This window comes from Sphaerodactylus townsendi, linkage group LG12, assembly GCF_021028975.2.
Source record: "Sphaerodactylus townsendi isolate TG3544 linkage group LG12, MPM_Stown_v2.3, whole genome shotgun sequence".
Taxonomy (NCBI): Eukaryota; Metazoa; Chordata; class Lepidosauria; order Squamata; family Sphaerodactylidae; genus Sphaerodactylus; species Sphaerodactylus townsendi.
Window position 1 is genome coordinate 763,174 of NC_059436.1, and position 25,534 is coordinate 788,707.

The 25,534-nt window shown below is 42.8% G+C and overlaps 1 protein-coding gene across 1 annotated transcript in view; it reads left to right on the top strand.

Annotated features, from left to right (window-relative positions):
* The first annotated feature begins 262 nt into the window (after positions 1–262).
* The window catches only part of SLC39A14 (solute carrier family 39 member 14), a 40,790-nt gene continuing 15,518 nt past the window's right edge, over positions 263–25,534 (top strand). The window contains exons 1-4 of the mRNA XM_048512841.1: positions 263–392; positions 18,756–18,868; positions 21,349–21,619; positions 23,845–24,031. Of these exons, the coding sequence (XP_048368798.1) occupies positions 21,356–21,619; positions 23,845–24,031 (451 nt within the window). The 5' untranslated portion in view covers positions 263–392; positions 18,756–18,868; positions 21,349–21,355. The remainder of the gene's footprint in view (positions 393–18,755; positions 18,869–21,348; positions 21,620–23,844; positions 24,032–25,534) is intronic.

The following is a 25,534-nucleotide window of genomic DNA, read 5'->3' on the forward strand; positions in this document are numbered from 1 at the left end:
TTTCGACTTGGGAACTTTAAAAACGCGCCAAGGTGCCATTTCTCCCCCAACCCCCGCGGCTGCTCGCAGCGCCACGTGGTACCGGCTCCCGAGAGGGGGCGGGACTTGTCTTAATAACGCACACATCCGCCGCCGGGCAGAGGGTGGGGCTCATGCAAAACAGGCACGCTCCAGTTCTAGAGTCGACAAATGGACTGAACGTGCGGCAGCCGGCGGAGGCGGGGCTGCCTTTTTTTCCCATGGCGAGCATGCGCAACAGCCGCCGCCAACCCTCTCTTTCAACTGCTTGTGATTGCGCGGGCCTCGGCTTGGGTTGCTGTAGAAAGCTGGCAGGGGTCCACCGTGCTGCTGCTGCTGCTTGTCAGAGCGTTGCGCGGTCCTCGAGGAGCAAGGTGAGACGGGGCGGCTGGCAGAGGGGCCGTGGAGGCCGTGCAAGGCGGCCAGGCTGAGGAGGGCTGCATTGGTTGTTCTGGATGCTGCAAGCCGCGAATAGCGGCTCTGGGAGGTGATGGGGCCAGGTCCTGGCTGAGGAGTCGTTGGGAGCTGTGGAAGGGAGTGAAGGTCACTTATAGGGGTGTGTTTGGGGTATGTTCATTGGTGGCGAGAATCAGCATGCTGAAATATAATACTGAAACGTGAGACTGGTGGGATTTTGACTGTGGTGCAAGTGAGACCCATCTAGTATATGGTTATTCCTTCCTTTCTCCAAGGGATTCGGGGCAGCATACAACAGTTTCCCTTTGCCCTTTTATCCTCGGAACAACAGCCCTGTGAGGTCAGTGAGGCTGAGAGTGACTGACCCAAGGTCACCCAAGGAGTCTTATGGCAGTTTGAAGATTTAAACCCACATCTTGCAAGTCCTGCTCTGACACTTTTGCAGTACTCCACTGGCCTGCCATATCATGAGAGCGGAGTAGGATGTGGGTGACGTGGCTAGATAGACAGGTGATGCTCCTCACCTGAGGGCCTTTTGGGTCAGGGTCTTCCATATGGGGTCTTAGTGTTGCATGGGATGAGAGGGTAAACCGAATTATCCTCTCAATTGGGGATCATGCTAGGATCTGAGTGGTAGAACCGGGTAGCTAAGTTAGTCTGTGTTGAATTGTAGGTTTAGTAAGTGGAGATTTGTGCAGTTCATAGTGGGCAGTGAAAATATCACTGTTGGGGGGGATCTCTCATGAGGTGTAATTAAATATTCATGAGGGATGGGTGAGAGATTTTTGTGAGAAACATTTCTTAAGCTGTTGCTGAGGTCTGGAATAGAAAGCATCTTGACTCAGTGGCTCTGAGTATGCAGTTCAGTCACTGACTGACGTGCTATGGGGTGGATGAATCATAGTGAATTCGTCCTCTAGTCTGGGGGCTATTGGCAGAACTGCATATTCACTGGGAAACATATTGTTGGAACTGGTGTATCATAGGCTGTGTGTGGGAATTCTAGTAGGACTGGGAATAAGGGCAAATGGTTGGATTAGAGGCATGAACAAGTGAAGCATTCGTATCATAACTTTGAATACGTATGTTATGTGGGGTGCTGAAGAAGGTAGGGAACAGTTCTAGTTCACATTGATTAGCACTGACTTAGCTATGTGCCAGTAGAATAGTTGGCAGGCACTAGAAGGGAAGAGAGAAAGCTCATGACATCTGTATATAAGCATTAATTATTCAGGAGGAACTGAGGATTCTGTTTGCCAGAAGAATTTTGCTGCAATCAGCAGATACCTGTGGAAATACAGTGAACATGCAGCTGTGTGGAAAAACCGGACACTCTATAAAGTACAGTTTTCTTGTGGCCTGTTCTGAGAAGGATGTGAAGATGGGAGTAATAAGGAAATGTTGCTTTTACAAACAGTAAATAGTGCACACAGGGCTTCAGTAAGAAGAAATCTTGTACAATTTAAAGGTGCTGTAAGTGTTTGGGCAAAGGTGTTCTGTGTCTTAGAATCAGAGGAATATTACTTTCAGGTGATGCTATTCTTGCGGGGCAGAACGGAGCACCTTGTCCAGAATACTTAACTTTCCTGAGAAAGAGGGAGAGGAAACACAGTCAGATCAAGACGGTCCTCCTTAGAGGCAGAGTTTTTAACGTTTTCATGGAGGAAATCTGTATAATCTTTTGGCAAAACTACATTAATCATCTTCTTAAGAGCTATGGAAAAGGACCACATATTACTTGTAAATAGGTGTAAATAAGTGCATACTGTTTTAGATGGAGAGCAGCTTCAGGGATTTTGCGTGAAGAAATAGTGGGATGGAAACAGAATGGAGTGCCTCTTTTCTCACCCATTTATTTGCTACAATTACACTCCTATTGAAAAGCTTGTTAACGGGGGTAAGCACACTTTTAATGTGAGAGGGAGTTATTTTGGGACAGCATTTTAAGACAGAATTCTGTCAAGTATTCTTTCTCTGCTCAAAATCCCTCTTTCCCAGACCAACTTTTAATTTCTTTCTCCACTCTTTAGTATTCAGGACCACTACAGCATCCTGAATCAGTAACTTTAGATTTGAAGTGCCCAGGAAATCATTGGTAAATGTTTATTTCAAAAGGGAAGATAAGTGCCAGCAAAAATAAAATATAAATTAGTTAAAATAAATGGCATTGAAATGGTTTGAAACTTAGTCATGAATATGACTGGGGTCTATAGGGGAACTGTTGCTGGTCTTGACCTAAAATATGACGAAGGATGATTTCTGCAAGCCAGAAGCAGTTCTGGCCTAGTCTTTCAACTAAACATGCCAAATAGGGATTCTGGAGAATAGCTTTGGAAATCAAGAAGGAACAAAGGAGTAACAGAATAACATGACCTTTTGTAAATTAGGAACAGTCCCTCATATCCATAGGCAATATGTGTTGGGGCCTAGGTGACGGAAGCTTCTAAGAAGGACAAGAATGTTCAGCCAAGTGCAGAAATAAAGCTATAATGCAAATAGGAGGTATATTGGTTGAGGACCGGTAGATTCGTCAGCAATGCTTTTGAGTCTTGTTCAGTGTCATGTGTTATAAACTCAAGCAGAAAGCTGCTTTGGGTTGAAAAACAACAAACAGAAGGCTAACAGTGATGTAATATACCTTACATATCATTTATTTTTATGTAAATTTTATGGGAAAATTGCTTGCTGATTTATTGCAAATGTAAATAAAATTTTCATTTGTAATCAAAATAATTTTTCTGTACTAGGTATTTAAGCAAGGCAGTGGTAGTAACTTCAACTGAAGATAGCCTTTCTATACTCTTTTCCACAAAAAGGTGACAGTAAATCTGTATATTTATCCACCATTTCCTGTACCTTCTTTGTAGTAGAATGATCTGTCGAGATCATTCTACTACTAAGAAGGTCCAGGGAATGGCGGATTAATATACAAATTTACTACCATCTTTTTGCGGAAAAGAGTATAGTTCATTGCAGTAAAAATAAACAGGCTTTATTCTACTGAGCTCTTCATTTCCAACTGGAGCTAAAGTTAACAGAAGCATATTCGAAATAAGCTCCCTGCTACCTTTTGACACATATATCAGATTTGGGAGGTTTATTTCCTATACTCCACCAGCAGTAATTCAAGAAGCTAGGATTGGGTTAATTGATTGACACTGTGGGGAGAAATATGTATGAAAATGGTACGATGTTCCTATGAAAATGTGTTGCTGAAGACTGTATGCTAGTGGAACTTTAGCTTGACGAAAGGTTGGAAGAACTGGTAACATTTATATATTTATTTGACATCAGCGTTATTGCTGAAATTGGCCTCTGCATTCTGTCTAGTGGAAGCCTCTCCCTCTCATTTTATTGTCCTTTCCTCACTGAGTGCAGTTCATGTTATCAGACATGGGGTGAAGTCTGGGGAGCCCTTGTGACTTGACGTGCTGGGACTGAACTGGTGATGGCAGCTTCTTGGCAAAGCAGGACGTGTGATGTTTAACAGCTTGCTCTTAACTTTTAAAAAATGTCTTGGAAGGCTGTTGGTACAATGGTCAGAAAACGGTTCTCAGTGTTTAAAGGGGTCTGAGTGCCTCACTCTTTGTTATTGTTAACGTCTATTACTTTCCTGCTCAACTACGGGCAATGCAGTAAAAGTGCTAAACATAACCTGTTCTGCTTTATGTTGTTTGTGGAGACTGTGCTTGCTTTGGGAGTTCTTTGTATGTCAGTGAGTACATTGGGTAGGTCAGGTGAATCCGAGGCAGTGAATTTCTCTTTCATCTACTGGACTGCCAGGGGTTGGGTGGTAGGTTTGCATTCTAGAGTATAACATTATCTCAGTGTGTCCTGGCTGGACTTAATAAAAAATAATAGTAATTTCTAAACAAGAGATGACATGCGTATTGTTGAAGGCTTTTACGGCCGGAACCACTGGGGTGTTGTGTGGTTTCCGGGCTGTATGGCCATGTTCTTGTAGCATTTTCTCCTGACATTTTCGTTTTTCATCCGTGGCTGGCATCTTCAGAGGATTCTCTGAAGATGCCAGCCACAGATGCAGGTGAAACGTCAGGAGAAAATGCTACTAGAACATGACCATACAGCCCGGAAACCACACAACACCCCAAGAGATGACACATTTCTCCAGTCTCATAAAAAGAAGATTTTCTCCTGCTCTTTTCCCCTGTCTGTGGAGACAAATCATTACCTAATATTGGTAATTGCAGTCAGAAGTGCATTAATCTTTAAATGCCAATATGTTTATCATATGGGATGTGGTGGCAGTACAGCTGCTTCGAACGTAGGAGCTTTTGCTTTGTTACTGGTCTCTGCCTTGTTATTCAGACATTTGTGGAAAGGAGTAGGCATCCTACTATATAAAAGGCTAGCTGTGGTGGCGACAACTCACTTCCTGCCAGTCGCTATACATACATGTCTTGGGGGTGGGGCTTACACAGAACAGGTAAATAACCCAAACAGCAGAAGGTGGTGTTTACTCACTCTCTCACATGCTTGCACTTCTCCCCCATAGCTGAAAAATTAGTCACTGTACTTTTTGCAGCTGCCGGAGGAGGAGCAGGTGCAGAATATCCGCTGCTCCCTGTGAGAGGGTTGCAACTGTTGGCAGCTGTAACTGTGCTGTTAACTGTTGCATGGAGATACAGGTGTCCGGGAAGAGGAGCAGGCATCCCGGAGAAGGAGGAGGGAGCTGGTGACATGGGGTCAGGGAAGGAGGAAAGGAGAGGTTGCCCTTTTGGTGGCCACCATTGACCCTTGTGTGCCAATGCAGGCGTTTGGGAGGAGAATGTGGAGGGAGCTAGTGGAAGGGGGGAGAAAAGGCAGGGGGTGTTGACCCCTTTGATGGGTGCTGTTACCTACGTAAGATCCTGACAAAGTGCCCACACCGCCAGCCAGGTCAAAGAGGTTCCCCAAACCGCCTCCAAGGGGTGCCCCCAAGTTTTGGGGCATGACTGCACTGGGAGCTGCAAAGCTGGACCCACCCATCAGGCTGTCCAGACCACCACCCAGAAGGTCCACAGCTCCCATCTGCACTGACAACATGGCAACTGGAGGGCTGCTCACTGGTGGTCCAAGATCGAGATTCAGTAGGTCACCCAAGAGGTCACCCTGTGTGGGGATGACAGCAGGCTGCTCGGAAGGTGGAGCCCCCACAGGAGCAACATCCGGGCTTTCTGCACTCTCACTTGAGCCTGTACGGGGTGGGAGGTTCTTGTTACCTACCAACAGTTTCTAGAGCCCACTGTATTTGTTCATACAGTGGGCTTTACTGCTAGTTTAGATATAATGAAGGAGTCTAAAATATAGCCACTGCTGCAGAGAAATCAACATGATGTTTCCCCATTTGTTCCTGTGCATTTCCCCATATTTTGAGGTGTTTACCAGAAGTGTGATCTGGGTAAGGTTTACCTTTGTATAAGAAACAAAGATTTGTACCAGAACAGCGAGAGAGAAGTTGGGATGGAAGTACTTCACAGCAACTCTGCTGTGTCCCTAGCCCAGTAAGCGCTGTAGTTGGGTAAATGAGTTCATGGCAGAATTTAGCATATCTTTTTATGTCCATTGTGTATCATTTTATTATCACTTGTATAGTACTTGGAAGTGTGTTGCGTCTTACGCATGACCTTAATCAGCTCAGCACTTTCCATTTCAATTTTATCTCTGACTGTTCCAGTACAAATCTTTGTTTTCTGCACACAGACTTATTTCTCAAGGAATTGTAAGTTCTGGTTTTGTTTTTGTTTTTTAAAAAGATCTTAATTTATGCTGTTAAATTAGGCTATATTTAAGTAGTTGTATACCTTTTGTACATTGCATATGTAGTGTACTGGGAATTTTTATGGGGAAATCAACTGACCAGGTTCTGGGAAGCTTTTCTTAGTTAAAACACTTTCCAAGATGTCTGTGACGATTGGGCACATGGATATAATGATCCCAACTGTCATAAAAGACATTGGAGGGGGAGTGGTGGGATTCAGCAGGTTCACACCACTTCGGCAGAACTGGTTGTTAAAATGGTGCTTGTAACAACCAGTTGTTAAATTATTTGAATCCCACCACTGGGAAGGGGCATAGTCTTTGGTAGATGGTGGCTTCCTGGTTAGTTACAGACATGCTCTGTGTTTTATTTCTTCTACTTCTATTTCTTCTGTACTATTTTTTAAAAAAAATATTCACTGGTTTGGGCATTTTAAAACCTAAAAGTGATCTGTGTACTTTGCAGAGCGCATGCAGACATCTGTGAACAGATAGAATATAAGCGGTGGTGTAGAATTGTGGTAAAAAACATGGCCAGTGTGTGAGTTAAGAAAATATTCTGACAGATTGCATAAATACTATGGGATCTAGACATACCTTGTGACATCTCTGTGAGGCAGGTTAGTTGCCATGTCGTCAGATGTTTGCATTCTAGTCAGATGTTACAATCCTGCTGTAGAATCTACTGATAAAATAGGTCAAACCGTGACCGTCGAGGCTGTTCTTGACATTGTCATTTGCCAGATACTGGGTCCGAACCAAGGAAATTGTACATGAGGCAGGATTAGAGATGCGAAGGCCAAGGGAAAAAAAAGAAAAAGACAAATGCAGAAGAAAAAACCCCAGGAAATTTGTGTGATTCTGAGGATTTCTTTTGGAAAATGACATGTTGGGGAGCCCTGGGGAAAAATGAAATACTTGCTCATTTGTACTTAATGAGTAAAATTCTTTTTGCTGATTAAGTTACAAGTCACTTGGACTGTGTAGTATGAATGTCTTTTATATAAGGTTATCTGTAGCATTATCAAATGATAATTCCTGCCTACACTGTAGATGGATGCAACGTATTTGCAAGCACGTATTTAAATATGAGAAATTTTGTCCACTATTAATTTGCTTTAATGTTTATGTGGAGAACTTATCACCACATTGGGAAGACCAGCCACTGTCTTGTCATTCTTTTTCTTCTCGCAACCAACACCCCGAGTAAAATTTAGACCCCTCTCTCTTGTGGGATTGTCCTAGTCTCATTCCACAGGAGATTATAATTTGAGCATGCTTAGTACCCAGAGTAACTGGGTAAGGAAATGTGCACATGCTCTCCAACTACACAACTTCTACATCCAGCGTGGTGTAATGGTTAAGAGCAGGTGGACTCTAATCAGGAGGATCAGGTTTGATTCCCCACTCTTCCACATGAGGAGGGAACTCTTATCTGGTGAACCAGATTTGTTTCCCCCACTCCTACATTCCTGCTGGGTGACCTTGGACTAGTCACAGTTCTTCAGAATTCTCTCAGCCCCACCTACCTCATAAGGTGTCTGTTGTGGGGAGGGGAAGGAAAGGTGTTTGTAAGCCCCAGTGAGTCTCCTTACAGGAGAGGAAGTGGGTGGGGGTATAAATTCAAAGTGTTTTTATTTTACAAGGCACAAACTGATTGTTCTACAAGACAACTCTAGGTGTGCTACGCAAAATAAATAGAGGGAAAGTTACTAACTAGGTACTAACAATCCATGGCATGTCTGGTCTTTGTTAATTGCACGATGCCCCCTTCCAAGTACATCTACAAACATCTAGCATCATCCTTCATTGCCAACATGTACAGACAAATCAGTGTTATAAAATAGAAAGTTATAAAGTTTAACTCAGATATCCAAGTATGCTGCTAGTCCTGTTTCCAGCCAAACAAGACAGTTTTTGGTTAATACAATACTTCTGTTTTTCTGTTGTCAGCTTTTACTTTTTCATACCTCTCAGATGGCAAAGACCAAAGATAACATGGGCGGAAGTGGCAAAGGATGTAGTAGTTTGTACTTCCCTGTGTCTCTCAGTGGTCTTTACAGTTCTGCTTAGAGAAAACCAAAGCATTTATATTTTTAATGCATATGCCAAATAGTATAATTGTAGAGGCTAAGTTATCAGTGATGCATTTTATGTTGCCAAAGCAGAGAAGTATAATAAGTATAATAAGAAGGTAAATATTCAGTATATTTCAACTTTCCCCAAAATGTGTTCTTTCTGGGATGAAAACCTTCTTCCTCTTCGTGGCCTTCTGTGCAGACGGGCTGCAGATTACTAGCCAGCGTCTTTAAAGAATCCTCCAGAAACACTCCCGAGCTCTCCCTCTCTTTACCTCCTTTGAGGTACCTGCCAAACAGTCATAGAGTATAGAACGGAAGTACTCCCCTCAGTTCTCTTTTCACCGCCACAACTAGAGGATGCTGTCAGCTTCACTGGAGTTTTTTCCGAGGAAAATCTTCATGTTATTCTGGGGCCCAAAGGAGCGCTTTTTAGAAAGTGCCTCCTATGCAAGGGACACATTCCTTCCACCTGTCGAGCCTGTTTGTTATTGACTCCTAAGGCCCTAATGGTACTTTGCCTCAAGGTAGCTTTATACTAACGGTCTCTTGCTCCGGATGCCCTGGCTAAGGTCAGTAGGACTTATAAGACCCCTTCCTTAGCCTTGGTGGGGTGCAAGCAGGGAGACCCAGGGCTCTAGTCAGGGAGAGCTTGTTCATGGATGATAGGGGAAATAGGGGAAAAGAAAATATCTCACCTGGTGGAGAGGCAGAAAGATTGCCCCACAGATGGAGGGTCTCCTGAATCAAAAAAGTTGCTTTATCACTGGTGTTGAACTTACCTGTAACTGTTGTTCATTGAGTGGTCTTTTGTGCAGGCACACATACCCTCCCTTCTGCCTTGGTGTTCTCTGTTCTGCAGTTCATTAAAGTGTAGTTGTACTTGGATGTTATTCTGTGGAGGCTGGCAGAGGGTTGAAGGGTGTGCTCCCTGCTATGTCCCATGACAGTTTGGGCGGGAATTTTCATGCCCATCAGGGGCAGGAGGGGGCCGGAGAGTTTCAGGATAATTATTTAAAGAAGCTGACCAGTATCGTCTGTGGCAGGCCTGCGCAACCACAGACCCATGTGTGCCTGCACAGAGGACCACTCTATGAACAACAGTTACAGGTAAGTGCAATGTTGTTCTTCCCCTGCTCTGGCATCAAAATTTCCAGACGGTTTCCATTTCTAGGAAGGGTTTGACCCGAATATTATGTAGACCTTTCAGTCTGTTCTTATGCTGTCTTGTTTCCATTTCCTGCTGCCTCTTCTTAGAGATGCTGAAACTTCTAGCAGAGACTAATTTGCACTTGAATAGTAATAGAATCCCCTTCAGAGGGTTATTCTAATTTGATTTTAGTAAGGTTGTTTTTCATTGGCTGTACATACCAGAAGGTCAGGTCTTAGCTGATTTTACTGGGCTGCAACTCAAAAGGCCCTGATCCTAGTTTGAATCATTCTTGCTCCTTGATTGGAAGGGGTTTGGCTCCAGAGGCTGCAAACAACTTCATTACTGGTTAATAACATTTAAGAAGAGTCAGAAGACATCTTGGAAAAATTTTTAGGTTTGCTGTTAGGGATAGAAAGAGACCAGTATCACATACAACCAGAACTTCTGGCATTCAGTTGGCTGCTATTGTGTGTGAATACAGAGTGGCATCTCTATTATAAAATTCTTTGACATTGAAAAATAGTGTGAAACACAGTTCAATTTTGTAACAAAGGTATTTATGATAACTGCATTAGGATTGTCTCTCTGTTGTTACTCAACCAATTAGAGTTCCTGAGGTTGAACTACTAGTTCCCAGTGCCCTGAGTTCCTGGGTAAAAGCGAAGGATAAAAGTGTGATAGACTTTGATGGTATTGATTTTTCTCTTTCGAAGGTCATTTCTGCCGGCTTTTGATTCCAGTAACTCCAAGTCCTGCTGAATTGATCTTTTTCCCCCCGCATTTTTTATTTTTACATCCAGCCTGGTGATGAAATCTGGGGAATTTGAAAGTTTTCTCATTATTTTATGATGATTTTGTTGGCCCTTATAAAAGTAAAGAATGTTCTCTGGCTAGTGCTGTGAGGTGATCTGAGAGTTATGAGCGCCTGCCTTTTGAAAGAGGGGGGGGGAGGGAGTCAATTCCACCCCCTTCCCCTGAGATAGAGTCCTTGCCCTGTTCCTAGAAAACTGAGAGGGCTCTGCTGTTGCATTATCCACATGGGTACAAGGGCTCTCCTCTATCCTTGCAAATGACATTTAGACTCCTTGCCATATCTCACTGAGCCGCAAAAATCCCCGGATCTTATTTTGAGAGCAACTAGGACAGTGGTGATTGTTGAGCCAGAAATAGGAAGAGGCGAATTCAATTCCCCACCCAACCGTAAAGATTGCTGGGCTAGTCACACTCACTCTGTCCCAGTCTACCTCATACCATAGAATAGAATTTGTTGCCTTCTCTCTTCCCAGGTTCATTCTTGCAAAACTTTGGTCCCAGTAATTCCAAGTCCTGCTGACTGGATTTCTTTTCTCCCCCTCTTCCTGCTGTGTTTTTTTTTTTTAATTGGGCTTGGTGATGAAATCTGGGAAACTTGAATATTTTGTTGGTTTTAATGAAGGTATTATTCTACTGTTGCTTTTGGATTTCTTCTGTAAAAAGGAGCCAGTGTGGCTTTGGACTAGGGCCGTGGTGGTGAACCTACGGCACTCCAGATGCTCATGGACTACAATTCCCATCAGCCCCTGCCCGCAAGGCCAATCGGCCATGCTAGCAGGGGCTGATGGGAAACCCTCCCTGAGCACAGCCTCTTCGAGATGCCATAGGTTAAGCCACCACTACAGACACTAAGGGGTTTCCTGGGTTTTAATCCCTGCTTGCTTTGATCTTGTAGCTCAGTGGGTCCTCCTATCCAGTCTTTTTAAACGTTTTTAATCTATCTCACAGGGTGGTTATTAGGCAAGAACAGGATTACTCTTCATGGATACCATCCTCAGCTCATTGGAGGAAAGATGGAATATAAATATGGTTAATCGTGCAATCGTCTGTTGTCCAATCAAATGGGAGTTCGGTTTTGATATAAGGCTAAGAAGTTCTGCATCATATCATTCACTTCCTTGGAAGCAGAACATTTTGCTATTTAGTGTAGGGACTGGAAGATCATCCAGTCTATCCTATGAATGTGTTGATCTGCCCAGTGTCTGATTGGCAGTTGCTATTCAAGTTCTCAGGCAAAGTCTTTTCGATCACTTTCAATTGGAGATTCTTTAAGTGGAGATCAGTAATTGAGTCTGCATCCTTCTGCGTACAAAATCATGTGCTGTGCAGTTGAGTCATGGCCCTGCTGAAGAAAAGATTCCCCATGCCAATTATTCTAGCAGGGTGCCCCATTTTTGAAAAATTATAGCATGCTGTGCCGTAGCAGAAGAATGTATACCTGAGTAGCTTCACATGACTTCAGCAAACAGTACCACATAAGACAGTGATGGCGAACCTTTTCGAGACCGAGTGCCCAGATTGCAACCCCAAACCCACTTATTTATCGCAAAGTGCCAACACGGCAATTTAACCTGAATACTGAGGTTTTAGTTTAGAAAGAGCGGTTGGCTCCGAGGCGTGCGTTACTTGGGAGTAAGCTTGGTGGTAGTCGGTGGCTCTGCTTTAAAGCAACCATGCAACTCTTCCAACAGGTGAGTCACGACCCTAGGAGGGTTTACTCAGAAGCAAGCCCCATTGCCAGCAACCGAGCTTACTCCCAGGTAAAGGATCATGCTTTAGTTCTTTGCATGAAAATCAGTGGGGTTTAGCAGCACTTAACAGGGTTATCTACACTGCTTCCCCAAAACTAGGTCTTAGGTTTAATGCTAATAATCGAGCCCAATGGCCCAGGCCAGCCTAGATGTGAGTGGGGGGCACTCTGTTTGTGAGGGCTCTGAGTGCCACCTCTGGCACCCGTGCCATAGGTTCGCCACCACTGGTGTAGATTAATGGTACACAAAAGTTTCCCCAACAGGGCAAAAGCAGCTCTCTGGAGGCATTTCAGGTCAGGAGACTGTTATCCGTGCAAACTGAATTGGTTTCCCATGACTCTAAGAATGAAGTTTTGAGCATGGAACTTGAGGGCATGACTGGCAACAGGACCAACGCAGGCTTAGAGTGGGATGAGACAACGTAATATGTAATTGAGACATTAGAAGTGAAATCTGTCGAAAGAGCAGTGATGGGAAGAGTTAGCATAAACTGCTGTGACGATAACAGTAGTACTAAGAACATTGTTTAGGCTACTGACATCTTTGTCTGCCAGGTAATGATTAACCTGGGAGCATGTTTTGGTCTAGACACCTAAATATCGGCAGTTTTACTCACACCTTTTATAGTCTGTCCTTGATCTCCTGCTCCAGTTCTGCCTTTCCCTCTGATTTTGTGCATACATTGTTCAGACTCCTGCCCTTACATTTCCCTATTCTGTGACGTTCAGTAGCTATGTTACCTGCATTCCATTGAGTTTTGGAGCTGGCAGAAAGGAAACTCTGAATGATACAATCAGTAGTTCACTCATACTTTCCATGAATTCCAGCACTGTGTGTTCTAAAAAGGCTCCCTAGGGTGCTTCCCCACCCTGTATTTGAAACAGTCATCATTTACAACTGTCCATTTAACTGTGTGACTTTTTTTCCTTTTCAGTGAATAAACATTCTTTCATTACACCAATTTTATTTACTCTGGTTTTCTCCACACTTCCTTTATGGCAGCCCTAGAATTTGCTGAATCTGGGTTTGCATTCCTTATTTGCAGGGCGAATTTGATTTAAATCAAACCAATTTAAATCACACTCTAAATCACTGGTTAGAAAAGCGTTTTCTACATAAAGACTCATTCTTTCTGGTGTAATGTTTAATATTCTTCAACCTGCTGAAGGTTTCATTTTTAGAAAAATAACTTTTCAGATTACTTTTACGGAAAGATCAAAATATTACTGATTTCATTATACTACGAGAAAAACATAGTTCGCCTCGCAATAACGTCATAAGTTCTTGCATGTGAGATTCTTAAATTTTGGTCTGCTTGGAACCCAACACTATTTTGTTTTGGACTCCCAGGCTCCAAGAAGGACTGGACAGACTCTTCATACATCCTTGTGGGTTGTTAGAAGTTGTAACACTCTGTCTTGTGTGCGTGATGGTTCAATACCACTTTACATATCAAAGCTCTCTCAACAGAGTGCTGTTTTTTTCCTTTACTACACCCCTGCATGTTTTTCAGTCAGAACACTTATGGAGAACTCCCTGCTCCTTTATAAGACAGTTCTGAATAAAAGTCAACATGAGATGCTAAATAATTGTTGAGAAGGTGGTCCTCCATGGTCTCTTCTTTTGAGAGCTTCACACCTGCCTCTGTTACTCAAATGAGCTTGCTAATCTCCCAATATGGGACTGCACAGAAGCCATGGTGATGAACACAGGGTTCCGCTTACCTGTAACTGTTATTCATCTAGTGGTCTTCTGGGCAGTAACACATTCCTCCCTCCTGCTCTGCTATGAACTCTATGGAACCTTAGATTCTTGGGGTTTCTGGTGGCAGCATGCAGAGAACTGAGGGAGTAGTATCCTTCCTCCTGATCATGTGGCGGTTTTGGTGGGAAAGTACCAGTGAGAGGAGGGGTACTCCTAGTCTACAAGAAAGCTTTGGAAATGTTTTCTGCAACTGGCCGTGCACATTTAGTCATTGCACATTGCCGGCACAGAAAACTCCTCAATGAACAGTTACAGGTGAGTTCAGCCCTGTTTTGGAATTGCTTGAACCCAAATACTCTATTTTGTGGCTACAAACCTATTTAAGTCTTGGCCTCCCGTTGAAGGGAAAACAGAAGACATTGTGTTTCTTACAATTATTACCGATTATGTTAATTTATGCGTACATGCTTAACAATCCACCAGGCAGAATTCCAGAAAACCAACAGCATTTAGGCATATAAAAGCTTAAATAGGTCTGTTATTCCACTTAAGGCCTCTTCCCCGTTCCCACAAATGGACTTCATTTCTCAAGGAATTCCTGACACTTTTGTGAAACAAAGATCTAAAAGCTGAACTAAGCTCTTAAGACTGGGGGAATGTTGATCTCTTGAATAAGCATGCGGTGAATTTTGCATAGAGAACCCTGATCATTTTGTTGTGGTACTAGATCCAGCTTTACTGCTGCAGAAGCAAGTTAAAGTAGCTGCAAAATAGGCACTCTTTCTGCTTCATTTAGCCTGGAAGATGCCCCCCCCCCACCTTGCTTCAATTGATCTTGCTCATGTATTTGTGCTATAGTTACCATGAGAGTAAGCTATTGTGATGTACTCTACATGTGTCTGTCCTAAGGGCAATTCATACTCCATTTGGTACAGAATTCTTGAGCCCAGCTGCTTTCAGAACGTGCATGTCCTACCCATTCTTCAGGTACTCCATTGGTTACAGATCATTTCTATGTTCTGGATATTGCCTACAAAGCCCTGAATGGTCTTGGACCCTCATATTTGTGAGACTACCTATGAGACCCTGTGCGTCACCACAACATCTTAATTCATCTAAGCCAGGGGTGTCCAACTCTGATGCTTCAGATGTTCATAGACTACAATTCCCATCAGGTCCTGCTGAAGCGCCAGAGTTGGACACCCCTGATCTAAGCTAAGCCTTCTGAAGGTGCCACCCTGCAAACAGATAATGTTGGCGACTCCTGTTCGTGTAGATTATGTGGTGGTCTCCCACTTCATGGAATGGCCTGCCTGAGTTTGTGGAATAGTCTTTCTGAGGTGACACCCCTATCATTTTTCAGTATGTAGGAAACAAATGTTCAGAAGGGCCTTTTTATAAGGGGATTAGCGCTATAGTTGTAATGAACAGCTTGCAAAGTGACTTCTGTAAGAGGTAGAATTGTAGTCAACTGCAATGTTGTTTGTTATGCATTACACACCACTTCCTTTTCATTACTTTTGCAGTAAACTTAGTAAAAGGTACCTGTCATCTACAGATTCCTTTCTTTGTATTAGTATGTCACGCCTCAGGCAGTTTTTGTTGCCTTTAGACAGGTTTTATTTTTGTCTGCATTGTTTTTTCAGTTTCCATCCTAGTTCTACTGCATTCTTGACTGGAGGTCTTTGCTCTTTATATTTGCTCTATTATTTATTGGAGGTCTTTGCAGTGTGCTTGAGTGAGAAAGGCAGATTATAAATGAAGTTAATAGTCCTAACAACAGTGCTTGGAGAAGTGACGGAGGAATCCTTTCCTTTCTTGCCATGACTGATAACACAGTAGGCAAGGGAACTCCTGGCTAGTCAGAGAAATCAGGCGGTAGGCCTTGCTTCTCCAGTCATGGCTAGGGCCACTATCTATCTGGATAATGTCCAAAACTATTCAGGGTCAGACTTCAGAGGAGACTAAAGTCTATAACACATCAGCAGAAACAAGTGTTTAAAGTGGCCATGAGCCTAATGAATGGGTGTGGAGCCTCCATTCCTCTCTAGGTCACAGGCAGTATTTTTAAGAGCATGAATAGCCAGCACACACATCGCTGTTGCGAGCTTAGCGGTGTAATAAAGTAATCCATGCCTTAGCACTGATGTTTCAGCCTAAATACTGCACCTAGCGTCTCACCTCAAGCAAGTGCAGATTCCTCTAAGACAGATTCCATGGCCCATTGAGCTCAAGCTAAAAGCAGTCAACTGTGTCTTAGTTTCTCTAGTAAGTTTCCACTGCCTTGACTATTCTGTCCTGTGTAGCTGGCAGAAGTCGCTTGGGGCTTTCACTCTCTGACGTGATGAAATATTACTATTTCTGTAACTTGCTGTCCAGAGTTCTGCCATTGAGTTCAATGGCCAAGCCCTGTCATGTAAAATTCAGGATAGCTTCTGCAAAATGTTCTAATAGGATAGTATATGACTACAGCCCCCAGTTATCAAAGCAATTGAATGCATTCATGATGGGAGGATGGAAAACGTGGCAGCTGACCTTCCCATGAAGATAACTGAGCATTCCTTGTGTGATAAAGGTTCCCAAAGCACAGCGTGGGTTATCCCCTTATGCCACAGATAAAACTTTCTGTATTTTCACAGGCTACTTGGGCCAGCTGAGTTAGTCAAACTTGTAAATAGAAGTTTGCCTAATTTCCTATGGTCAGGTGTGCTCCAGGTTATTAGCATGGATACGTTGTGAGCAAATCAGTGATGTTCACAGGTAGACTTGCATGGTTGTTACAGGGTAGTTGCAACTTCTAAATTGCAGAACAGCTTTTTATGTCATGATCTTGGTGGCTTCCTTGTCCTTAACCCTCTGCTCTAACAGTGCCCATGGAACAGTTGTCTTTGTACCACGTACCACCTCAATGTGCCCAGTCTGTTTGAGTGTTCTTTACGTAACGCGCGGCCCATGGCTTGACCGGGCATGCCCATTGCGGGCAGGCAGGCCTCAGTCCCGAGTAGAGGCAGTGGTGTGGACTCAGGACCTGGCCCGTGCAGGCGCAGGGGCTGAGCCCTGATTGGCTCCGCGGGAACGCGGAGCCAAAGCATACGCCGGCCACGCGGTGAGCTAGGGAGCTCTTTTACATAAGCATGCCCATTTGGGTTCTTGCAAGGTGCTTTTACCCACTTTTCTCTTCTTTACCTTCCATGCCCCAAACACCTGTCTCTTTGTACTGCATTGCAAATTTTTGTTTTAATCCCTCAGGTAGGTTTTATTAGTCATGTATTGAATATGTAACTCCCCACCCCCCCCACCCCCCACCCCTTTATTTGACTGGAATTGTCAAGGTGGCTCATAATATTTGGGGGGAAAAATGCGACATCTTGCTTTTCAATTTAAACAAATAAAACCCCTGGGAACCAAATATAAACAAAAATTCTATGCTCATGAATGGAAAACCTGGGGGAGGAGAAAAGTAGAAAGGGCACGTGTAAATGGAGTCAGGAGCAGAAGTGTGGTGTTTCTGCCTTCCTTCCTCTTCTGACTGTCTGTTGTGAGCTGGAGAGCCATATATAAGCTTCCCTGGACAGCAGCCTTTCTCTCTGTGTCGTCTGAACTACACGCTTTGCACTTAAGTCTTGCACATTAGCAGCAGGGCAGGTGGAAAATGGTACTGGAGCCTGGGAAGTTTAAGTTTTGTTACAGCTGGATTCAGGGTTGAATAGAGTTGAAGGTGAAAAAAAAATTGTTTTCTGAGCCAGGAATTCCTTGCATGGCTTTTAGTCTAATTGTATAGCTTTTGCCTCATTGTTCTTTTCACAGCCCCAGCTAGAGAGCAGGAGTGCTGGCTAGGCATGTGTTCTTTCCTTGCATTTCTGCAGGGTTATGACGAGCATCCGACATCAAAGTGAAAACTGCAAAAGCTATTTAGTGTCGCAATCTCAGCTCTGCGTTCTGTAACTTTGATCAATTTCAGGCACTGCTAGTAGAAATAGCAGACCTTCCCTCCTGGCTGATGTGGCTGCATCTTAAACCCTTGCTCTGTCGAGTTCAGGGCAAGGACACTTTCAAGGGCAGTGCACACATTCTCACACCAACCAGAAAAGTGTGTCCTTGTGATCGCTACTGATTGTGGTTGGTAGCCATAACACACAGACTGGCATTAGATCTTAAATATAGGCTACCAAAGAGGTTTTTTTTTTTAAATATCAAGTTTCTATCATGCATGTCTGGTTACTATAAAACAAAATCAAAACCTCCAAGAAGATTCCCATGTTTCCATCCTTCCATAGAATGTATAGAAGAGCTCTTTTTTAGGAGGGAAACTTTGTAAAGGTAACAGGGTTGAAGCAGAGAGGGAACTGTTCAATAGGATGCTTCTATAAATAGAATAATGTTGCAGTTTATTTCACTGTTATGTAATATTTTGCTTTTACTGCATTGTCTTCTAACTCTTGAAATCTAGTTGTGCTGCTTCTGCTGTTGTGTTTATATTATGTCTTCCCTGACCTTGATAGCCCAGGTTAGCCTGATCTCATATCAGACCTCAGAAGCTAAGCAGGGTATTTGGATGGGAGACCTACAAGAAATACAAGGGTCATGATGTGGAGCCAGGCAATGGCAAACCACCACTGAACATCTTTTGCCTTAAAAAACCCACCAGTGTTGTCCTAATTTAGATGTGATTCAATGTTAATGCCCTGTACTTTTTAATATTTTTTTTAATTTTTAATTCATCTTGAATCTTGATGAGAAAATTGGCCAAACAAATAAGATAAATAAGAGCTTCCTTAACAGTCTTTTCAAGGAGTCAGTGATTCATTGTAGGCTGGTGGTTTTGGTATGTAATAAAGTTTGAGGTTCTACCGTCTGGTAGCTGGGAGGCAGTAATTGCTACTGGACTGTTCAGGTAATAAAAACAAGTCCTGTGAAACCTTTGTGCAAGGCTGTTCAGCAGAAGATCTTCAGCCTCTTGTGTCATGTTTAGCTTCCTGCTTGCTGATTTTTCTGACAGCATGTTTGCAGAGGGAGCTGTGTACTCTTGTGACTGTGACAAACATCTTGTCTTGCTTCTAGGTCCCTTCGACCTGTCCTGACTGTGAATGTGTGGAAGGAAACAATTCTATGTGACTATTCCAGTTCTGATCACGCAAGCATCCTGAGGCTTAGAGATACTGTTACTTGCTTGGGTAAGAAAACTACATGCTTCCTTCTTTTCACACTGGATGGTCTTGGTGTTTCTATATTGGTTGATCTGGACCTGTTTCCACATTCTGTCACAGCAAACTCACCAAAGCAATCCTTCTCTTAGTTCTCTCTTTAAGGCTGTTTGGTGTGTCCTGTGCCCCCTAGGAGCAAGCATATGGTTGCCTTTCCCCCAAAACAGTTCTTGGAAAATGCATTGTCAAATGGTGGTCTGGGAGATGTGCATTCCATGTCTTCTAGTATAGTTTAACAAGTGCCTCTTTGCTTTTATTTGGGTAGGGTTTTTTAAAAAGGTCAGGTATTTTATAGCCTTGATCTGTATTAAAACACCAAAAATGCTTTAGTCATCAATCAGTATGATACTTGTTCTAATTCTAAAAATAAATTAACTTTAGCTGCTGTGAAATAACTTTTAAAAAATCTAATGAATAGACAGGAGTGATTCTGTGCAGTGTTTGGTAAGTGCTTATGTTACTGTTTGCAGGTGCCTGCACATATAACAAGGGACCAATGAGGGAAGCTTTGCTATGCCACTGCTAAGTTTGCATCCAGCTGCAAGCTGCCTCCCCCAGGCCATTGCTTTGCTAACAAATGACAAAATTAACAGAATGGGGGGAAAAAAAGGAAAGCTCACGTTAACACAGTGACATTTTTGGCTTCATAGAATACTTGATAACATATGACCAGAATCTAATACAGTGATGATGTGTGTCAAAGGTGACATTCTATGATGTTTTGGGTGACACACCATCCTTCACCAACATCTGACAACAACTATTCTCCCGTTTCAGTCATTTTTGTAATTATTTGACATTGCATTATGTAATACATGGCACCACACATTATTGGACTGTGTTTTTTTAAATAAAAGAATATGTAAAGAATTGTTTCTCTTTTGTTTGGGTGGGGAGAGGTGACATGCCAGCAGAGTAAAGTTAGGTATTTTCTGATTTTTGACACGCCGAGCCCAAAAGGCTCACTGCTTTAATAAGTAGTCAGTCGATCAGCAGGCCAGCTGTATTTCTCCATTTGTGCATGGGGGGGTGGGGGGGGGAGGCTTTTTCCATCTGTCTTGCACTAAGATTGAGGAGTATAATGTGTAAATGTTAGGGGAAGCTGCTGCCTTTGGGAAATAGTATGTAATTTCTTCTCTGAAAGCAGACAAGAAAAGGGCTGACAGAGATCAGCAGATCCTGATTGGGCATCGATTCTTAGCAAATTTGCCTATATTCTTCTGGTGAAGGGCTGAAAAATGGCCTCCTGCAGACTTGCAGGTTCAGAAAATGTTTCTGATTCATACATGCTTAAGAGTCAGCTTGTAAGGTAGAAAAATTCCATTTTGCTCTGTTTTCATTTGCCCGATAGAAACCATACTGTGGTATGGTGCGCATTCCCTCAGGCCTCTTCCAACTTTTTATTTTGGTTTGCAGCGTGTCCCTAGCTGGACGGATTCCGAGCAATCCTCCTTCAGTGTTTTTTGGATGAAAAGCTCCTTTTCAAAAATAGTCTGGAACATAGACCCATCTTTCTGTTTGCACAGGGTGATTCAGCCTGACCTTTTGCAAGTCAACAGCAGCCATTCTGTTCCATTCACCTCTTTCTAATCCAGATGCTCATATTTGTCTGCAAAGCAAAAAAGTGCTAGGGAGAATTTGGACAGCCAAATATTTAAAAGGAGTTTACCGGAATCTACTGGTGTCGTGACTGACGATGTCTGCTGCCAGTATGAGGGAAACCAGGACGCAACTGTTTCTTAACTAGACAGTAGTTCCATAGTTTTAAGGAGTGAGAGTAGTCCTGGCTTCAAGATGCAAGTGTCTTGTGATAAACATAAAGGAATCATGGCACTTTACAGACTAACAGGTCAAGCTTTCGTGGAATGGAACCCCGTTTTGTCAGTTGCATGAAGTGAAATCTCGGTTAGCAGAAAAATATGCACAGGAGCAGGGGGGAAATTATGGACAATCGGGTAAAAGGTCATGAAAATTCTGTGCGAAAACAGAAGTATCCAAGATAATAACCATTCACAGCAGCTGTAATTGGTTTACTTTACTTTAAGTTTACTTTAAGTTAAGCCATCTTACAACTGTGAAGGCAAAGGGACAATCTACACAATAGACTTTTTCCCCATTAGTGCCCTAGAGCTCCTTTGGTGTTTGCTGTGACAGAGTAACATGGCTGTACCACTGGAATTTGTACCTTGTGAAAGTAGCATAAGGAATAGAAAAGGAATAGAATTGTTGGCAGTGTTATTTTGCTGTCCCGGTGCTCTACATATTCAAGGATAGAAGCTGCAGTGGAGGATCTGGCAGGATCTAACAACATTAAGGCTAGAATACCTCTGATCTTTTATTGGGGCAGTTAAGGGTTGCCTTTAAATACAAGCATGGTTTGGGTTGGATTCCTTACTTCAGGGACTCTGATGCAGCGACACTGATCCAAGAACACGTCTGTTTCTTTACAGCATCATCATGACGTTTTGGAGCACGGGATCGCGAGGATGCCTCCTCCAGCTTTGCCTGCTGACTCTTGCCTCTTGTGTATGGGCGGGCACACAAGCCTTGTCACAGCCTCCCATCACAGCGGCCTCCTTTGTGCAGGACCTCTTCCTCCGATATGGAAAAAATGACAAGCTCACCCTGCAGCAGCTCAAAGCTCTGTTGAACCGTCTCGATGTGGGAGTGGGGCGGGACAACATTAGTCATGCAGAACAGCAGCACAGAAACCTTTCCTGGGTAACGTACTGTATGGCTGCTTCTCCCTTGTTGCATCCTTATAATTTTCTCAACCCATCATGTCTTCCTTGGTCATCCTTCAGGGCACTTTAACAAAGACAGTTTAGGCCAGCCAATCAGATGGGCATGTTACTTACCAGGGCACCCTTTTAACACGTGTAGACTTTGTTATTTACAGGAAGGGTGTGAAAGTCTGCTAATTTGGAAGGTATGAAGGAAAAATTGTTATGAGGCAGCTATAAAGGATATGCAGGAACTCTGGGTTGGAGCTAATGTAGTGGTCATTGTTAGATCTGGGCTAGGAATAGTTGGGCTTGAATCCCTGCTTAGCAGTGGAGCTTGTTGGTTTATTGGTTCCAAGTTAGTTGGAAGAATAAAAGCAGAAAAATGTCCCTGTGTCTCTGCAGATTTAAGAAATGAATAATATAAGTTTGCATGCAAGAATGTTGTTTAGTATGCTTGCTTAATTGTTCATTTCTCCTACCCCTTGCCATTGGCAGGCGGACTTGATTAGTCAACTTGGGAAATCAATAAAATCTTATTGAACCCAACTTAGTAGCAATGTAATCCATAGCAAGCATGGCCTTGTGTTTTCCTTTTTGAGTTTTTTTTTTTTTTGCAAAAGCTCATGTACACACAGTTATTTCTGGGATTCATGAGTAGACAATATGAATAGAACGGTTTTCACAGGATGTGCAGAATTCTACACCATATTCACATACTTTAAAAAAAATGTTTATTGGAACAAAAATCAGAAATTAACATAGTATTTAAAGGGTAGAAAGCAGAAAACTCAAATGCAAAATATAACAAAATGATAAATTAAAACATTCATATCTTGACTGGTGCAGGCTAAGTTTATACATGGGTGCTCAGTGTGCAGTTCTCTACCACTTGGCAGAAAATCTGTGATCCTCTATTTGGAACTGGCGTATCCAAGCTCCAGTCCAGCCTAATTTGATTGCTTGGCAGTCCCCAAATAGTGACAAGCCTTTGTGTTGGCTCATGTGAACTTAATCCCAATGGCAGAACTTTTTGGCCACTTTGGGAGGATTTCATTTACCGATAAGACTTTGTAGCTGTGAGACAGGGAACCTTGACACCTTGCCCCCCTGTCTATTGGACTGTCCAAAATTTCACAGACATAGAACCATGTTTGTCTCTCCCTTTCTAAAGGATCTGTTTAGCTTTCTGGTCCATTGTATGCAACAGACCCTCTTGGTTGTCAACACGCTTAATGTAACCCTGGCATGTTTTTTTCTGAATGTAATCAAATGTAATAGATCTGAGCAACCTGATGCCCTAATTGTTATTGACACCATTATTATTAGCACTTTATTTCATTTCATTATTTTTGTTAGATTTGTTAGTGCTCAAGACTGTAGTCATAAGAACAGAGGATGAAAGAATGAAATGAAAATGCCGTATCCTGACTGGCACCAGATGTAAATGCAGCAGGCTTCTAAAGCTTACTTGTGTTGCAGGGAGAGAGTCCCTTTGTGTTAAGTATTCTGTCCCACAAGAAACCATGATATATGGCTTTCTAAAGATCTTTGAGCACATCTATTCAGAACGCAACCTCAGTTCCTTCAACATTTTTAATCTACTTAATGTCTCCACCAGCTAACAAGAGCCAAACTTAAATAGTTCAAGAGATCAAAACTTTGCATTCTGGACTGAATTGAAAAAAATGTCTCTTTGGCTGTCTCTTCCTTCTCTCTTATTAGCTAATCACAGAAAGGTTAAGAAGGCAACTCTAACCCAAGTACTTGTTAATTACTGGACTGTGTATTTGATGAAAACAGGTTTTTGGTTGTGTGTATGAAGTGCAGTAGTATCTGTCCAGCACCCTAGAAACGATTGCTGAGAGACTTGTGGGAGGTTTGTGGCTTTTAGAGAAAATGTGGTTGGATCAGCTTGACCTACTGGTGAAACCTAATTTCTTTGCTGCAGTGGTCATCTTGGACACAGATTTCTCATATGATTCATGTGATAGGAACATTATTTCCATGTATGCATTGAGTTTGTGCAGAAAGGGAAATGACTGCATGGATTAAGAAGTTGATTTTTTTTTTATGAGAATGGTCCTTGCTATCTGCTGTGGGATGGTGGTCAAAAGACCTGAGAGAATGTGGTGAGGATGGCAGGGGAGCCCCAGGATGTGTCCATGCTGCATAAGTGCCAAACTCAGGTGTTCTAACTTTATCTTTGTTTCGATGCTACAGTGCTTCAGTTCCTCAGAGCTCTTTGCCACCCACAATTTGAGTGAAAAGTCTCCCCTTGGCCAGCGGGAGTTCAAGGATTTCTGTCCAACTATTTTGCAACAGCTGGAGTCCAAGGCCTGCACGTCAGAGAACCTGGAGAACGAAGAAAATGAACAGACAGAAGAAGGGAAACCCAGCTCTGCGGAAGGTATGTAGTTAGAAAACAACCAGAACTAGCTAAAATTAAAATTGGAATGCAAGATATCCGAGAGCATTCTTCAAACACAGCTTGTCACCGCTTTTATGAGGCATCAACCTGAACTGTAAATTACTCTTCCTGATGGATTTCTGTCTTTTAGCTGCAGGACAGCACTTACCATCAAATCCTGTCTTGCTGAAGTATCAACAACAGTATCAAACACACACATGATTAGGGTTGGGAGTGGCATGGAGGTTGAGCAAGGTTTCTAGACCAAAAGCAACTGGGTCTTCCTGTTGGGCCACATTGAGTCCAGTTGTGTCCAATGCTAACAGTGAATGAATCACTTGTGCTGTATGGTCAAAATATACAATATATAAAGGTATTTCCCATAAGAATGTTGTAATACTGGCAGAAGACAAAGCTGCAAGAGTGTTAGTCTGAGAGCAGGGGTGGGAGGTTGGACCCTGAAGAATTTGGGAACATTTCATTTATCAGTTTTGGGTGTCTTACAAAGAGAAGCTTTTGGGAGCTGTATGGAGTTGAAATCCCTGAACTCCCCAGTAAAACTGTATGTTCCATTCTGGAGACATATAAGATAGCCATTGCCTCTCCAAAAGCAGAATAGTTTGTTTGTTTTCCCTCTTGAGACCACATAATCATAGCATTTGGTAATGCAGCGAAGATGGTTACCAAGATCACTCTATGAAAAAATGGCCTGTCTAAAAAAAGCTAGTGCAGTATTCTTTAACATGAACACCACTGACTGATGTGTTAATGTCAACCAGCTTAGAATCTGGCTGTTCTATGCAGTTAGTGAGCCATTAGACGTGTGGACTTTACCCTTTTTGCTAAATATGTTTTGGAGTTTTCATGGTTTTGATTTGTGCCATGCAATGCATGCCTTCTGTACCACTTCACGGTGCAGATCAGTCACGTCAGCTTCAAAGGATGGTGAGCTGTACTTTGAGGCCCCTCTCTCTCTGACCAAGAGCAATCTCCCTGTCAATCACTAAAGTAAGTGCCTGTAGCTAGGAAGATTGTCTGTAGTTAATAAATAGCGCCAATCCAACATTTTTATCCAATGCCTTGTTGCAAATTGCTACACCAGTTGTCTTTTGTCAGCCAATGAACCACGGCTACAGGGTGAGACCAGCAGCTGTTTAACAGCTGTATTGACAGAGTTGCTATACATGTTAGGACAGAAAGAAGAGTGATTGAATGTATTACACCTCAGATAGATTGGGAGGGAGAATATAATAATATGATTTTTTTCAGAGTTCAGTATTAGCAGAGAACCCAGTGATTATGATGGATTTAATCTCTTCCAGGTGATTGCATCAGCAATGTCACATGATTTACAATTAAATAAAAGAACAAAATGAAAAGAACAAATGCCGTTTTTGGGTTTTAAACATAGGCACTGATGAATTATCATCTGTATTTCCTTTGGAGTTCACTTGGTGCTGGTGAAACCTCTGTGGGATGTATCTACTTTAGCTGCCCCATTTC